We start from the raw sequence: 17,876 nt of genomic DNA, 5'->3' as shown, positions 1-17,876 counted from the left end.
GGATGGAACACCTCTCCTCTGAAGAAAGGCTGAGAGAGTTGGGGTTGTTCAGCCTCGAGAAGAGAAGGCTTCGGGGAGACCTTCTTGCAGCCTATCAGTACCTAACAGGGGGCTTATAAAAAAGATGGGGGCAAACTTTTTAGCAGGGCCTGTTGCGACAGGACAAGGGGGAATGGCTTTAAACTAAAGGGGGGTAGATTTAGACTAGATCTAAGGAAGAAATGTTTTACGCTGAGGGTGGTGAAGCACTGGCACAGGTTGCCCAGAGAGGTGGTGGATGCCCCATCCCTGGAAACATTCCAGGTCAGGTTGGACGGGGCTCTGAGCAACCTGACCTAGTTGAAGATGTCCCTGCCCACGGCAGGGGGGGTGGACTAGATGACCTCTAGAGGTCCCTTTCAACCCAAACTATTCTATTCTATGATTTTATGAAATTTGACAGTCCAACTTTCCTTCTTTGATGTGTCTCTCTCACACTGGAGCGTGACACAGTGACTGCAATGATTTAGTGTAGGAACTAAGATAAATCCAAGACAATTTCCCCCAAAGCCTTGTGGCTGGAGCGAAGGGTTTTCATTCCAGTTGAGCAGCAAGTGCCAGCCCCTTCAGAAAACACATCTCCGAGGGCCAGGTGAGTCCTTCTGCCAGGAAACCTCCCAGGGAAGGAGACGGGGCACATCTGAAGATGCTAAATCTGTCTCCTTGAATGCATACGCTCCAAGCTGGTAACTCATGTAATCTTCCTGAGAAGATTGGAAAGGTCCTAAAACATCTCCCCATGGAAAAAGGAGCAGCACTGCCTGCTCCTTTTGGAGAACATCAACTCCTCCATTTGCGACTGCTTTTGGTGTCCCCCTGCATCACCCTAAGCATCTGTTTTTCAAACTGGTACCAGTGTCTAGATGAGTCGGCAGGCTGGTTGAGGTCACAGTATCAGCAGATGATGCCAGTGAAGACCGTCCAAGTACAGAGCTAATCTGCAACCCAGGGCTTGGCAAAAGGCAGACGGACGCTGCTGTGACAATCTTGATTTCCCCAGCAGTCACATGGGAATAAATTTACATCTTTACATTTTACATCTTTACAACCAAAAGGTCATACAAGCTATATCCAAGGCTTTGCCATCTGTTGCCGACTGATTTAATCAAAAACAATACCATAACTTGGCTTTCCACTGATGAGGGAACACTCAAAGCCAACAGAACTAGACGGCTCAGCCATAGGACGACAACTTCATGAACCCAATACCAGGCAGGCACTGTTCAAAATTCTGCATCTGTGACCTCAATTTTCCATTTGAGATTCTGCTGTGGCAAACTTCAGTTTATTTAGAAAGGATTGTGTTCCTCACTCCCTTACCATCTTCTCTTTCCTTCAACACTTCTATCCACAGGTCTGTTAAAGTGAATATTCAGTCCCACCTCTGCTGTGCCACTTGGGTATCTGCAGACCACAGGTTGAAAACCAGAAAGCCAAATTAAAATGATAACTGATTGGCCCTACTGAATTGTGGAAGTTCACTCACCACATTTAGTATGTTCAGTTTTCACGTTGTCCACTTTTAACACAAACACAAATCCAAGCTACCACTTTCAGTTTGGTTTCCTTTCCTTTTCAGGCAAATTAGGGGCTCTCTGATGCTGCCCATAGATCTACTATTTTCCAACTGTTAGTCATTCAAACCCATTAGCCAATTTTGACCAAATTTGACCGAGGCAGAGACCTCAAATGCTGGTATTTTGGCTAAGGAGAACTCAGCTCCCATCCCTCTGAGAGGTTTCAGTCTATGAGCACCCTGGTAGCACCAAACCAGTAAAACTGGTAGGAGTGTGGGAGGGTGCTGTGTTCCCTGTGTCCCGGGGAGCGGGTAAGAAATGAGATGTTCTGGGGGATGTCCAAACAGAGGGAGGGAGCTGGGGTAGATACTGGGGCAGGGGCGTGTAGGGGACACAGGATGCAAGTCCATAGGAATCCAGCTTCACTGGTTCTGCTACGCAAGGAGCAAGTTTGCTCATAAGCATAATTTGACCTTCCCTTCATAAGCAAGAATTTTTCTCAAACCTGAGAAGAAAGATGGAGAGAGACTTTTTACCAAGGCCTGTAGGGACAGGACAAGGGGCAGTGTTTTTACACTGAAAGAGGGTAGGTTTAGCTTGGACATAAGGAAGAAATTCTTCACGAAAAGGACGGTGAGACACTGGAAGAGGTTGCCCAGAGAAGTTGTGGATGCCCCATGACTGAAGTGTTCAGGGTCAGCTTGGACGGGGCTTTGAGCAACCTGATGTAGTGGAAGATGTCCCAGCCCACGGCAGGGGGGCTGGACTATATCTTTGAAGGTCCCTTCCAACCCAAACTGTTCTGTGATTCTACGATGGAAGGATATTCTCCCTCCAACCAACAGACACCCCTGAACCTCGCACTGTACCAACCCCATCCTTCAGCTAACCCAGGACTGACATAAACATGAGTCGGCATCGTGGAGGCTGCCGGGCAGAGCCCTGCCTGCTGTTACTCACCAGCTGGATGGCTATCATTAATACCGTCTTCAAAGTGAACGTCCTATCACAGAGGTCAAATAAATCTTCCAAGCTAGGACCAAGCAGCTCTAGTACCATGGCGTTGTACTTTCCACATGGTCCGAAGTAATACACCTGGGGAAGCCCTTCAGCTGGAAGAATATGAAAAGAATTGAAATCAGTCAACGGGACAACATTAATACCCTTCCTCCTGCATGTAAATCTTTCACTGGGCAGAACCTTTATTTTTACCTCTCGAGTGTCCTTTCTGTTTGATCTTGCCCAGCAAGCAAATAAGTTTCAGCGTGCACTGTGAATGAACCGAAGGCCAAATCAGCACAGGCTTTGCTCAGCTACCCCCTTGAATAGACAAATGGATTGCAAAACAATAACACGACCACATGAAAGCGTCTAGCTTTGGCAGCTTCAACGCTTGGACCTATGGAACAAGACACGGAGTTCCCTACGCTGCACTAAACACCAGGCAGATTACAACCCCAAACGTGGGCTGGCACTCGTCTGAGCAGTTGGGAGGATGAGAGCCCTTGCAGAAAATGAGGCACGTCCAAAAAAAGGTCTGCTTTTTCAACCAAGATAATACATAGCCATCGTTTTTCAGCACAACCTTACACAAAGTTTACTCTTATTATACTCGTGAGAAAGGGAAAAAAAAAGTTTTCCTTTAAAAAAGAGCAAAGATTTAAATTCTGACCCATCACCATGTAAAAATAAGCAATCATAGTCATTAAGCATATGTGCAAACCATTTTGCTGTTAAGTCGCACACAAAAGTCTCAACACCCAACTGGTAGGAGCCAGAGCCTACCCTTCCCACCTAACAGCTCAGCAACAGATTTCTCAGCAAGAGTACGCAATATTTATACTCAGCTGACAGTGGCTTTTTGCGTGGATTAGCTTTCTGAAATGCACCAGAGAAGGGGAAAAAAACCAGCCTTGGTGCCTGAACACTCGCTGTGCCACACAGCGCTCCTTGAATTACGTTTTAGTCAAAAAGAAAAATCAGACCAGCCCATACAGGGAGGAATTCAGTGCAGGGCTAACTGCAAATTTTTCTAATCAGCATCTAGCACAGGCGCTCGGCGTCCCGGCATCAGCATCAAGCTGTGTAGCACTTTTTTAAAAAAATAGATTTCCAGTCTACATCTCATAAGCAGTTCCAAAACACAATGGAAGGGTTTTTGTTTTGAAATACGGGGGTTTCTCCTATGTCAAAACAACATCTTTGCTGGAATAGATGAAGGTATGATGTCCTGCTATGCAGTGTAAAGGCTCAGTACAGGGAGCACTACTATATATGCAGTCTGTTTTCACACAGTCACACAGAGGTCCGTAAATTGTATAGCATGGGACCTCAAGGGACGGCGATTATAAGTTTTACGGCATGTTTTAAGTAAATATGTATGCACACCTATATTTACATAAGAGATCAATATTAAAGGTAGCAAAAAAACCTCACTAATTGTCAAGACACCAGAATTAAATTGCGTGTGTAACTGCACGGTTTTGTACCTGCTCCGTGGCGTGCTCAGGCAGCCCAGCCCAGCACAGGTCAAGGCAGTAAAACAGGGAAACGCTAAGGCTGGAGCGTGTCAGCAACATAATAAATTTACGTCCTACTACAGATTTAGGAAAGCCTCGTTAATCTGCCCAGCGGCACTCATCAACTTGCCAACAACACAATAAATGCGGCGCTGAGATTACTAAAGCTTAAATATTACAGAACTTATGCTCCCATGTATTACTCAAAAAGAACAAAATGCAGCTTGACAAAGATTACCGTAGGATGGTTTTAATCTCGTTAACTCACACGCTTGGAGAATCATATTAGGTATCAGTCATCAGGATGCATTAATGAGGTATTACAGAGTATTGCAGAAGTTCCCAGTCTAACCGGAGTTTTACATCCTTTGTAAAACATTTACCCAACCTGGTCTTGGGAGGCTACTGCTCCTAACAGAGCTTCACGTATTAACAGCAATAAAGTCCTCTAAGAAAACAGGATGGTTTGATGCAGAAGCAATTCAGGAAGCCAAACAATGATCGGATGTGATCCAGGCAAATCCAAAACATTTTCAAATATCCCCAAATCAACATAAATGATAATTTAATGCCATCAGCTTAGTGCTGAAGGCTTGAATAATTGCAATAGCTCTTGAAGTAACTCATGGTGAGCCGCTGAGTTTTTAGTAAAATCTGATGAGGACTTACCTACATAATAACCTCTAATACCAAGATCATCATCTCTACTTTTTAGAGAATAATAGAAGAATAATAGAGAATAATAGAAGAGAATAACAGAATATTCTATGAAAAGTTTAAAACTGAGACCATTATAAATTCGAGATATATATACAGTGAGTACTTCTACCACAATTTCTACATCAGGATAACAGTCTTGAAAAGTGCAAATCAGGAAGGAAACCACTCGGATTAGGAGTGTGCTAATTAAGGTATACGGGAGAATAAAACTGCAGAAAGGCTTTTAAGGAAGGCGAAGAATCCCGTTCCCAGAGCAAGGGGAAAGGAGTACATTTACAGCCTTACTTGGTAAAGAGAGAGCACTGCAATTAAAATTAAATTCCTACTGGGCGTAAGAACCAGGAAGATAAATTGCAGCAAGACACAAAAGATGGGGATTTCATGTAGGGAAGGAAGCAACGCAACTATTTAGTGCTCTCTGGGGTCCCAACTCCTTCAGTTAGCTTTACCCACTCAAAGCCTTACGAGCCAAGAGCTTGGAGTACCCTTCTCAGCTTTAAACCTCAGGAAGGCTCTGCTCTTGCTGGGAGCTCCTACAAGGTGAAGCTGTAGCGAAGAACATTAAAAAAAGCATCCTAAGTGCCAGTCTACAGAAGACATTATTAGTTTCAGGCGTATTTTTAGGGTTCGATTTTTCTCTGAGGGTTTTCAGCAGCAACGCTGCCAGCTCTGCAGTCAAGAACTTACCTACTGGCTTTGCTAGAATAAAAATGCTGTAACATATATCTAATTTTCAGACCCAGGCTGCATTGCTCACGTATCCTGGACCCAAAGGAGCATCGCTGACAAGCCCCGCGGGGCCTCCCAATCCAAGCCAGGGCTCCTCATCTCCACACTAGTTACTGAAATAAAGTTACAAGGGACACAAGGTAAGGCACCCTCAGCTCACTCAAACACAAGTCAACATTTAGCATCTTTTTAGGAAGGGGCAAAGCTCGAAAGAGAAGTTGTAAGCTTGATGTAAATATTAAAGGGTGCCTGTTGCTTGCAGGATCCAAGCAGGCAGACGAGGCTAGGTGATTTCAGGGTGGTTCTCTGCAAACTTGAGATACAGGCATCTCTGGACCCACTCTTCTTATGAACAGTAAAAAGGGGCAGCCTAAGAAAATCTGCATAAAATTTTATTTAATCACAGCCCATCTGCATAATTCATGATGTAGCTTGGCTCTATTTCAGCAACAAGCAACGTGTCCTGGTGCCACCGAGTCCATTGCCATGGTGAACCACAGGAACTCCACAAATATCACCAGCAGATCTGTAAATACTTAAGAAGGACGTTGCCAACGTAAGAGATTGATTGAGGAGAAAGTACCTTTTGTCTGGGCTGTTGAACTTGAGGTTTTTAATGGCGAGCAATTGTGTCGGCAGAGGACTGAAAAGGTCAAACAAAGCCACGGTGCTGTGAAGCAGTCTGTCCTAGATGAGCAGTTCTGGATTCAAAGAGTGCAGGATGAAAAGCCACAGGCAGAGCAGAGGACTCATCTTGAGGATTCAAAGGTACAACTCATGTTTGAAATACAAACCGTTAATGCAATTAATGTACGAAATCACATCTAAACAAGGAATTGCTCCATGGCATTAAACAAGAACAACACATTAAGGGAAGAAAATCCAGGCACGACACGTGCAGGTTCTCCTTTGGAGAAAAAGCAGCCTATTATAGTGGAGGCTGCTGCAAGCAGAAATCAGCTGAATTTGCTTAACAGCTTCGGTCTTGCTGCTGAGTGATTTGGCTTGACTACATCAAAAAGGCCCCGCTCCACCCTTGCTCTCGTGGAAAGTTTATCACCCCAATAAACACAGACTGATCACTGCACTGGAATCCACAGGCAAATTCTGCTATTTCAGCAGTGTGATGTCTTGGAAAAAATTCAAGCTGAGCACAGCGAAAACCTAGCATAGCATTTCGGAGATTAAAGCATCGTGGCTGGAACGAGAGCAAATGCAGACATCAAAGCCGAAAACTCAGCTTTGCTTCCACCACACTCCCGAGCAGCCACACGACTCTGGCCTCAGGTTTCCTGAGATGCTAAAACTCTCACTGCTCCTGCGGGCTGCCACCAAAAGGGACTGTCCCATCCTCACTCCACCCTCACCCGTCTCACCACCTCCCTGTGCCCACCTGGCTGAGCAGTAAGTCGGATCAACCCCAAAAAAACTTGGTGTTTGCTTGAGCTTGAACGCAAGAATGGGAACAGTAACAAAGAGCAGGATCGCTGCTCTTGGAGGGAGCTTCATTTGATCTGGATTAACACCAGGGAACTACACTTTTCAGCAAATTTCCATTGCAAGATCAAGCATCCTGGCTGATTCAAATAGTGCTGTCTTGCTGCCACATGCTTTACAGCATGACTAACGGCCCTAATAACTCGTCAGACACCCAGCATACTCCAACAAGCCACGTTAGTCCAGGCATCAGATGTACAAATCATACAGACAGTCCAAAGCCATTTCCAGGACTGGTTATGAAATGGCGACTGGCAGAGAGATGCCAATCAAAGGTTATGCCCAAGGGAAATCTGATTTTGCAGCATCTGCCCCACGTGGAAGGCACGGAAAGCAGAAACCATCTGCTGTGGCGGAGAATACGTACTGATGCTCTGCATACGAGCATCATGAGAGGCTATGAATAAACCTCGTGCAACGGCGAGCAGCCCAAAATACACCTGAGAAGTGACGAGGTAGCAAGTGCAGGAAGCTACACGTGGAACCTACATCAGTGGAGGCACAAAAGCCAAGTCCCCATACATCAAATCGTCAGGAGACAACTGCAACTTGTGAAAAGTGAACAATACTGGTAGCTTCTGAATCACCAATTTTTTTTTTTTGCTCCCATGGGAAATTGGTTTCCACTGCCCTTAGATGCGGTGTGGCCAAATAAAGAGAAGCTGACGTCTTCCATTTCAAGAAGAATTACAGAAGAATTTCATAACCTCTCTTCATGCAGGCTTCAAAGCTGAGCTCTGTTGCAGAGGGGAGACACTCCTGAGGAACCTCAAATTAGATACCCAAAGGCTGAGGGAGGGGGGAGCAATCCAATGTCAAACAAACGGCTGATGCTCGATGCAGAAACACACTCTACATGAGCAGCAAGAGCTATTCTTCATAGAAATGGATGCAGAAACACGACAGCAGCATTAGTGCACAAAAAGTTCTGTGCGATTTTAAAGCAGCACCGATGAATGGGACGTAGATTGTCACAAAATTCTCATTCAGAGCAGAAAGTTTATTTTTACAAATCACAGAACACAAAATTACACGATAAACAGCATAAATAGCAACTGTGCGAGAGCTGAACATCTATAGCTAAAATTAAACATGTTCCAAACAAATTAAACAAATTGCTTTAGAGTAGTCAACCCATTTAAGCTGATTACACTAATGAGGATCTACCCTTCTCTTAATTTTCAAATCAGAATAAAATCCTGGCTGAAACAGAAGCTTTGCTATCAGCGTCGACTGGGCCAAGATCTCATCTTTTAACCTCTTAAAACACGCCCTTAACGCACCTCTTAAAACATTTAAACACGGTGGGTTTAAATCTACCCGAATACGTTGGTTAACAGGTTACGTCTATGAGCTGGAATTACAAACTCTCGTTCTGACCTTCAGGTTTCTGAATAATCTGCCTCAAAAATAGAAAGAGGGGCGAAAAGTTAAGATAGGCTTGTTACTTGGAATAAAGTTAGCCTAAAGGTCTCTCAAATATTTGACTGTATACGTTTCAGAGATGTCTTATTTCAAAGCAGGACCGCAAAAGCTTTTCAGTACAGCCCTTCACCTTCAATCGTAACTGGAGGAGTTTGGGGAAGGACAGAGATTTTGGGTGACTGAGAATATTTTTATGTGTTTGTTATAAGGGAACACCCAGCAGTTGAGATGCAAAGGAAAACGAGCAGAAAATGCAATTTCTGGCTCTGGCACCAACTCACTTGCAGCTAGAAAAGGTAGAAAGGTTGCAGGTAGAAAAGGGGGTGATGGCACAGGGTCCGCCACAATCTTGCCAATCGCTCCAAGACTTTACAAACCTTGAACTGGCATCAGATTAGGGAAACAACCTAAAAACAGTAAGCTGATCCAACACACACACAAAAACATCAACGTACAGAAGTGGGGCTAGAGCACAGCTGTGACTCAGCGGTGACTGCAGTCAGAGGACGGGGTAGGGACTGCGGCAGCTCCCTTCCCACCGCCCTGATGCAGATCACAGAGATGACCAACCTGCTTGGGAATCACGAGTGTTTTCAGCCCACCTTGTGACTGTGAAGCTCCCGGATAATTTCCTTGCTCTCCTGAGCTTTGATATTCTGGTTTCAGAGCCCATGATTTACCTTTAGTTCTCTCCCACTCATCTGAACAGGGTGAAGAGCAACTGGACCTGTCCAGAGCATCTGGCAGCATCCCACCGTCTCCTGCCTGCTTCCCCACGATGCTGCCTGGGAAGCAGCTGGGTCGCCGTTGGCTTTGGCTCCTCTGGGAGAAGGGGCACTCAGCAAAGCATCGCTTAGTAAGAACCAGTCCCAGCTGCTCCTCTCCCTTGCCCAAAGCCTAGCAAGGAAAGCAGCGGAGAGGGCTGCCACAGTAGCCACCTCCTCAAACCTCGACTGGCCGTTGTGCTGGCTTTCTCTGCTCCCAGCCCCATTTATTCTAGATATCTCCTCTGTAACTGCTCACCCTATTCCAGATGGCATCTCAGCAGCCCTTTTACAGCGTCATTATGAGCTCCTCTTATTCACGCTCCCCCCGAACATCCTCCTGCTCTGTTTGCTCCAACTTCTGCCAGACACTTGGCTCTCTGCTGCCAGCTTTTCACAACATCTTTTTCCTGCTTCGCTTGGGCAATGAATCATCTCCCTTCTAGCAAATGCTAAATGCTCCAGCGTCACTGCCCAGCAGGAGTAGCTGTGGCAGGACTTTCCGCTTAAGCCCGTCAGCGGGCGAGAAGGGTGCAGAGCTGCTGCCGAGAGGGAGGAGAGGCAGAGCAAGGCGCTTCCCCTGCGCTTGGACGTGGAAGAAGCACAGCTCAAACATTCTCTGAACCCAAGAGGTACTTGGAAATAAAGCAAGGGAGAACGTCACAAGTTGGATCAATACCTTCTCCCCTGATGACCACAGAGCAAGCCGAGCTTTTAATGGGAAGAGATGACACTCGGCACGCAACGGTACAACAGTTGTGTACAAGCCATGAGTAGAGAGAGCTACTCTCATCTCCAACGAGTCTGCAAGTAAAGCGTGGCTTCCACGCAGACTCCAAGACTCCAGCTTCACTCCAGAAACCCAGCATATTTTGTGCATCTTCTCAGGACATGCAGGATGTATTGAATCCCTGCTGTGTTTTGAGTAGCTTGTTAGTATTTGAATCTACAAAAAAAACGTACAGGGAAAAGGAACAGAAGAAAAACAGACATGGGAAGGACAGAAGGAAGAACATATTTGTTCTTGCTGCTGGTAAAAATCCAAACGATTTGATTTTTACTTCAGTTGCAGAAAAACAATTTTCACAATCGTTGTGTTATTAAAACGGGGTGGCATTTCATTTTCCTTGAGTTGTACAAGCTGGTTTCCTGATATCATGCCTTGACTCTATTAAACAACTCTTCACATACACAAAGAAAGAAGCAGTTTCAGAGAAGGTACCAAGAGGACGTTCACATTTGTATTCATAAAAATAAAAAAAAGATTGGGAGGAGAATCAGCCCTAGCTGGAAAGGCTAAGCTGCAGGAAGACTTTCAAAATCTGGGAAATTTACCCAGAAACACCCATTCACAGGCCATTTTTTAGCTGTAGCAAGTAAACTACAGTCAAGTGAAATTGTTTCAATTCCTGACAAAGACAAAAGAATAAAGCACAACACAATAAATTGCTTTTCTGGCAAGTTTCGGGAGACTGAATTCACATTTCTAGGGCTCAAGGGAAATGACTGCACTCAAATCTCCACATTACTGTTGGATTTTATATCAATATACCCTTTGCAACAATCTCTCATTCCAGTGACGATGGCAGCTAGCACATATGACAACACCTTAAGAGAAGGATCAAAACAGTATGTAATTTTAGAAGAGTTATTTTAAACCACACCAGAAAGTTCTAGCTTAAGTTCTAGCTTATTTATCTACCCTTTTCCCACACACCTGCGACACAAGGACAAGGGTGGAAGAAAACATCAAAAGGTTTCGTTTCACATAATTATTCCTGCTTTGCTTTCTGGGTTTCTTTGTGCACTCAGCAGAGCCCATGTTTTTGCTGAAAGGCGTGAGAAGCTGCGGTGCTGCAGTTTTTTTAACTTCTTGAGGGTTAAGTGAGGGTTTACAGCAGCCTCCTGAAGGCAATGGGATTTGCCCAAAAAGCTCTCGTGTAATTAAAATACAGCCACATCGTCAACCAGCTCCCCAGGCTGCTTTTCTACCTCCAAGCTCGGCTTCACGGTTTGAAGGTGTACGTCACTCCGCACATCGGCTCCACGCTGTTCAGCCAGCCAGGCGCTATCGGCAGCCTTCGCAGCTGGGATCACGGCTCCTGCGTGATGGATCTAGCAAGAAAGATGTGGCCTCCTGCTCCTGCTGCGCTGCAGGTCACCGCACCGGGTGAGTTTTGCTGGTCAGTGCAAAGCCAGATCACACCTGCGATGGCCGACGCGGTTCTGCTGGTAAATACCAAAGAGAGATTGTTTCCTGTTTGGTTTTCCTTGGCTGTGCAGTTCTTGCATTGGGTCAGCTCTGCCTGCTGAAAGGGAATTAAGTAGCAGGTTTTGGCTTCTGCGTTTTAACCAGGCAACAGAGAAGTTGAGATGACTAAGGGTATGCTCTGTGACTGCATTTTTTTCCTTTGAGAACAAGTTATGCATGTTAATTACATTACAGGTATAATCTACAGGAAGCTTAACAAAAATCAACAACAGAACAACTTGGTTGCAAGAGAGCGCTCAGCAGCACACAAATTTAACTCCAGAAGCACTGCCAAGGAAGAGGCTACTTCTTGGCAGACGAAAAATGCTAAGAAAGCAGCAATAATAAAAGACTTCTGCTGAATGGCCCCTCTGCTGTCCAGAGAAACATTTTGATTTGATCACACCAGGTCCCGGGTGGCCCCTGCCCTTCATCAGCTCATCTCCATTGGAGACTGTCGGCTGGAGGCAGAGCTCTTACCGGCTCCCTACTTCCTCCCCATCCACATGCCAAAAATCTATAGCGCGAGTTAAGTGATACTTTAAGCTTACGGTGTGCCGGCCAGCTGCAAAATAGGGTGAAACTGCCGTAATGATAATGCGGAGGGAATTTGACAGCTTGAATTACAGCTCAGCTGCAACCCACGTCTCTATGCAGTGACCAGGAGTCGTTCTAGCCAGGACGGCACAGTGACAGAAGGCAAAACTGGCACGTACAGGAGGTATTTGTCATTGATCCAACGGCATCTGGGTCTTGGATGACAGATCAGACTGGTCCAATTTAGCCGGATAAAGCAGACAACGGTATCAGACACAAGGGTAGCAGCCCCTGCTTTGGGTGCTCAGGAGTGAGATGATGCTTGGGCAGCTGAAGCTGGCCAGCTTCTGCACGCCAGACCATGGCGGGACAATCCGGGCGTCATTTCTGGCAGCACAACCCTACGTGCCATCCCCCAGCTGCCCTGAGACCTGCTTGCAAAGCCGTGGGTGCAGCTCGGCCCCACAAACACTCATGCTGGTCCTGCTGGGAGGGTGGCTTGATAGCAGGAATGCTTTGTGCTGCCACCAAAGCTGCTTTAGCATCAGCGCAGGACCCAACGGGAGGACTGATTAAAAAGCCACGAGATGGACATTTGCTCCTGCAATAGCATCAAACTAGTAAGTGATGGATGCTGAGAGTCAAACACATGTAAGCTCTCCACAACAAGTCAAGAGATCGGCAGAAAAGCGTTACCCACACGGTCCTTCCAGCCCGAAGGAAAACCTCCCATCCCCTATTACAGGAGAACCTCCTGCAAAACAGAAGTTCAGAGACGCTAAATAAGATACTACCTTCAGATATCATCTCTTTGTTTCACCTTAAGATAGCTGAGTACAAGCAGGTAGGAACAGAGTTCAGAAGGAAAAAACTGTGCCACTTTCAGACAGAAAAATTGTTACAAAACTGCAAGTTTCCACCCAGGGCAGAGCTTGCGGAAAATTTCTTCTGGCATAGTTGGAGCCATTACAGATTCAGGGGCAGAGTCTATGGCTTATCTTTTAGAGATGGAAGGAGGTTTTTGAATAGCAGGCAGGGCACAGCTCAGAAATGCAAATTCCAAACCCATTTAATAGCCGGTCTGGGAGGTGGGCAGCCCTACGTACCAGAACTTCACTTCTGTCAAACCTCCCTGGCACAGCTCAAACAGTTCTCTCTTTCAGGTGTAGAGCGCCTTAAAACCTTCAGCATGCGTAGGATGCTTCTGGTGCTTAGGAAGCACAAACATGTGAAAGGAATCCCACTAAATCAGGCACTCATCTGCCAAAAGGGAATCAGCTTTGTTTGAATCGAGGCAGTACTCAACACCAGACACATCAGCTATCCAGAAAATGAATCGACTTTTATAACTCTAGACCTCAATTAGTTTCTACGTGCAGCATCCCGACAGCCTGAAAAATTTTCATAGAAGGGCTAGGAAAGGGGGACAAGCAGAACAGCAAGGCTAACCTGTTGCTGCATATTTATTAATTATTGTGGCCCTAATCATCAAACTGGATCTTCCATTCAACGTATACATCCCAAATCTGAATTCCAAAGGTTATCTTCAAACATTCAGTATTTTCATTTCCTCACACAAACGGCTCAGGCACTCCAAGTCCCAGGTGCAACCTGGGCTGCTAGCAAGCACGAGATATTTCAGCTCGGGGTTTGCTAGAAAGCACCAGAAGCAGCACAGAGACCATCATGATTAAATGGCCCGTCCCTCTCCTCAAGCCCAGCTGGATCCTTACAGCAGTTGGGCCAGTGGCACGTCACACAACCCACTGGTAGCAGACATTGCCGTCTATCAGAAGAACCCAGCGAGGCATCTGGGATGACTCAGATGAGTCTGACTGCTACAGATTTACGACCACTGTTGCGGGGCATGTCAGGCTTCAAGGAAAAGTGTCTCCAGGAAAGGCATTTTTCAGCTTCCCAGCATCCTGCCGTTCCCCTCCACACGCTGCCCAGCGTCACTGGATTTTGATTTGTGATTACTGCAGTGAATACCGGAAGAGTAAGAGATGCATGAGGACTTTTCGAAATATAAAAAGGAAACTGCCCTAATCTCATATTCAAATATTAATGGCCTTGCTTTAAAAGCATCTGATAGCTTCCAATTGACAAAGCCTAAATTTAGTCCAAGGAAGTCAAAACTTCTGATGCTAAAAGAGATGCTGAAATGTGCACATTTGGGAAGCCCTTCCTAACAAAGGAACGGCCACATTAAAAAAACGCAAGTATTTTTAGACAGTAAAATACTAATCCCCAGAGATCAACAGAAAGCCAGCTCTGAAAGCAGACAGGCTTTAACTGGGCATGTTACAGTATTCCACAACATTTTATTTTGCAGTTCAAAAGCTCTGAAGTCAGAGATCCCTCAAGTTCAAAAGTTCATTGGACTACCCTGACTTTATAATGAAGCTGCTGATCACCATTCTTTAAGGGTGCTGCTAAGTGTGAGGGACTTCCACGAGTTGCACTTTTTGTTTAAAAAGGCCATTTTCAGAGGAATGAGACCAGGCCTCCTTGCTGAGGCATCTCAAACCTACCTCCAATGGCGTGTTTCTTTGCAAGATTTGAGAATGAAGGTAGAAGAGTTTTTCCTCGCTGTTAGAAAATTAACCCTACAGCTTAAAACGAGCGCTAGGGTCTATTGCAGGGATCTGAAGTAGGGAAATAATTACATGAGATGCGACCCAAAGGCACAAGTTGCTTTCCGTGAAAATGGATGTCAGTTTTGTATCATCTTGCACAGATTAATAAGTCACTTATTAAATACTTACAGTACCTGAACACTTACATTCTAAAATATTTCCAATTATTTCAAAGGAGGTGGCTGCAGTGCTCATCCAGAATATTGTAGCATGACAGCTATGAACAAACCTTTCCATACAATGAAGCACAACACAAACGTGCTTCAGGCGATGGCCACGTGTCGCTCCATGCCAGCACAAATCCACTTCGGGGTGCAGTGGGGCGATCCCCACCCAGCACCTCATGCTCCAAACCAGCACCTTGCTGTGGGGTGATCTTCTGCTGGCTCAACTCCCAGCCACGGCAGTGTTTCCATCAAGGTGGCAAATACGAATGGGATTTCTGAAGATTAAAGAGACCACAGCAACGGCTAATGCGTATGTTCGCACTCCTTTAATTAAACAGGGGTGTAGACATCTTGCATTAACCCTCATTTATGTGGCCTCAAGTTACTCCAGCTCCCTTGGGGAAAAGCGTTGCGCACAGGGAGTTCCCCGTGAAACAGCTGGTACTTGCAGCGTGCTCTACCACAGTGACTTGTTTACATCCATCCGTATAACAAGTCTTACCGAAATGACCCCTACCTAATTGCTACGTGAATGACAGCATTGTGCAACCAGCACGGAAAGAATTTCTTTATAAAGGACACTGGTACGTACAAAGCGTGCAGCAGGTCATGAGTCAGACAAGAGCAACACCGAATGAGAAAAATGTGCTCAACGTAGGCAATCCCAAAAAGCTAACGTAATACGCAGTATGGAGTAGCAGACAGCTCAGTTACACTGAAAAATATATATGCAAATATTGACTAGACTAAGTAAAAGGCTCGGTTATTTATACCACCTTCATTTTCTTTGGTCCTACTTCCTGACAAGTAAACAGACTGCTTCGCTCCAGCAAGTTATGCAACAGAAAGAGGTCCAGAAGTAAACACACAGACTCCATACTTCATTGGAGGTGAACTTGTTTACAGAGCAAGAATTAAAACAAAACCACAGAATCCGCTGATATTCTATATGTAACGACATACCGCTCCCTGACTCAGTATATTCTGCTCGTACGCTGTGACTCATCTATTGCATGGGCTGGAGAGAGCAGAGATCTTCTCGGTTTCCCGGGATTCTCCAGCGTATCAGACTCCTCTCCTGCTTTCCACCACGACACCGTAGAGGCTCATTACGTTTGACATCCACTTGCCAATGTCACCTACCCGTCCTGGGGCTGAGCGCTGGCTACAGAGCTACTGCATGAAACTCAACGCATCTTGACACCAGAGGGCTATGAATCACATGTGCCAAGGTGGGACTGCGAAGGAGTGGGGGAAGGTGTGACTCATCTGCCAGCTGATATAAAAATAAACTACTACTGAATCAAAAATGCGTGACTTCTTCACACTATGTGCACAGGCAGAAGCTGTCACTATGCGGGAACTCGATCATCAGCTCAGCGCAGCCATAAGAAACCTCAAAATAAGCAGTACTCCATTTTACCTTACAGGGTAAGCTTACAGGGAAGGCATTACGCATGGCGTTAACAACCACAGGGGAGAGATGCCAGAGATGCTTTGAAATGTAGCAACCAAAAAAAAAAAAATCATTCCTGTACATCTACTGGTCACTGCTGGAAAGTCAATACTTCCCAGGACCACGGTGAATTATTTATTTGCGTGGAAGCACAAGATTAAAGAGCAGTTTCCTGATTGCGTGGAGATGTTTTTCAGCCGTAGTCACGTCCTGAGAGAGGGGAACTGGGCTCAGAGTGATACAGTAACGGTCATGCAGCAGTGGGCTCCCTGTCCTTGAGCAAAGGCTTAAGAGTTCGGGGGACAAACATACTTTGGGGAAAAAAAATAGTTAAAGCTTTGCAAGTATACATCAACACAGCAGACATGTTGGCCTCAGCTTCTCAGCAAAGCAAGGCTTATAGAATGAGAGAAGTCTTTTTTTTCCCCTCCAACCAGCATAGCTGGAGAGGAAAAAAAAGCTTTTGGACAAAGCTCGTCTTAAAGTCTCAGCATTTGGCTTCCGCTTCCGTTGGGAGGCTCTGCAGACACGTATACATGAGCTCCACTGGATATGACAGCAGCTGGATGAGGAGAGGCATCAGCTTTACGGCTGCACAGGCAGGTGCCTGCAGCACATTAAGTGACGTGGAGCGGCTCCGTGGGCTCCGCTGCTGCGCCCAGGAGACAGGGCAGCCCAGCGCCCCGGCGTGCAGCCAGCTTTGTCACGCTTCTCTTCCCTGGAACACAACAGCTTTCTAGAAGGGTTCATGAACAGCGTCTTCAGCTTCCTTTCGGCAAAGGGATGTTAAACGTTTAGCAGACAAGAGATGTGCTTATGGCACTGCGTAAGGATACAGAGGTTCTTACAGCAGGAAACATAGCGGTGTCGTAAGTTTAAAAGGCTTCACAAATTTAAAAGCCATTTAAAGTGTTTTCTACTAGAGCTGAGAGCAGTAGGATCCACCTTTCACACTGCAGGCTCGAGCAGCACCGCACACAACCCCCATTGCCAGCCCAGATCCTGATCAGAGCAGTTAGTCAACAGGAGAGGCCAGTACCTCCACGTGCAACTCAAACTAGCTGGTTGGAAATACCAGCGTATGCAAAAGGATGTGTAGGAGCTGCGGCAGACTGCAGCCAAAAATCCAAATGATGGGATGGGCAGAGATAAAAGCATGGCCACGTACTCCTGTGTGTCCACATTACGCACGGGAAAGAGCGGCTCAAGCCAAAGGCTGCTGAAGAGTGAGAAACAGAGACTGGGAAATACAGGCACTGCTTGCTGATAAAAGATGAGTTTCCAATAAAAACTTTGGAAGAGATGTTTCCCCTGTGAAGTCTGTAGGAGAGTTTAACTTGAAGGAAAGGTGAGAATCTGGAATCAGCCTTAGAACAAGACGACCATTCCTGCTGAAGGTCCTCAAACCAGGTCAATAAGCAAAAAGAGCCCACAAGACAAAGGCAATGTAATCACTAAGACCTTAGCGTGCCACCAGCAGGACCCAGATGCTGAAGGTGGCCCAACGCGTCTGGCAGGACTCCTGCAAGCTGTGTGAACTGCTTTATTCACCCCAAACCAAGGAGGAGGGTCCTGGGCTGCTGCTGGGTGAGCAGGGGGCAGTTCGAGCAAAGCAA

General features: G+C 46.0%; 1 protein-coding gene across 1 annotated transcript in view; it reads right to left on the bottom strand.

Moving 5' to 3' along the window:
* Positions 1-17,876, bottom strand: part of CSNK1G1 (casein kinase 1 gamma 1) — a 91,863-nt gene that overhangs the window by 27,685 nt on the left and 46,302 nt on the right. Inside the window, exon 5 of the mRNA XM_009276319.1 lies at positions 2,517-2,668. Coding sequence (XP_009274594.1) covers positions 2,517-2,668 — 152 coding nt within the window. The remainder of the gene's footprint in view (positions 1-2,516; positions 2,669-17,876) is intronic.

Source organism: Aptenodytes forsteri, unplaced genomic scaffold (assembly GCF_000699145.1).
Source record: "Aptenodytes forsteri isolate BGI_AS27 unplaced genomic scaffold, ASM69914v1 Scaffold113, whole genome shotgun sequence".
NCBI classification, from domain to species: domain Eukaryota; kingdom Metazoa; phylum Chordata; class Aves; order Sphenisciformes; family Spheniscidae; genus Aptenodytes; species Aptenodytes forsteri.
Note: the sequence above shows the minus strand (reverse complement) of the source record. Positions and strands in the feature narration are given on the sequence as shown.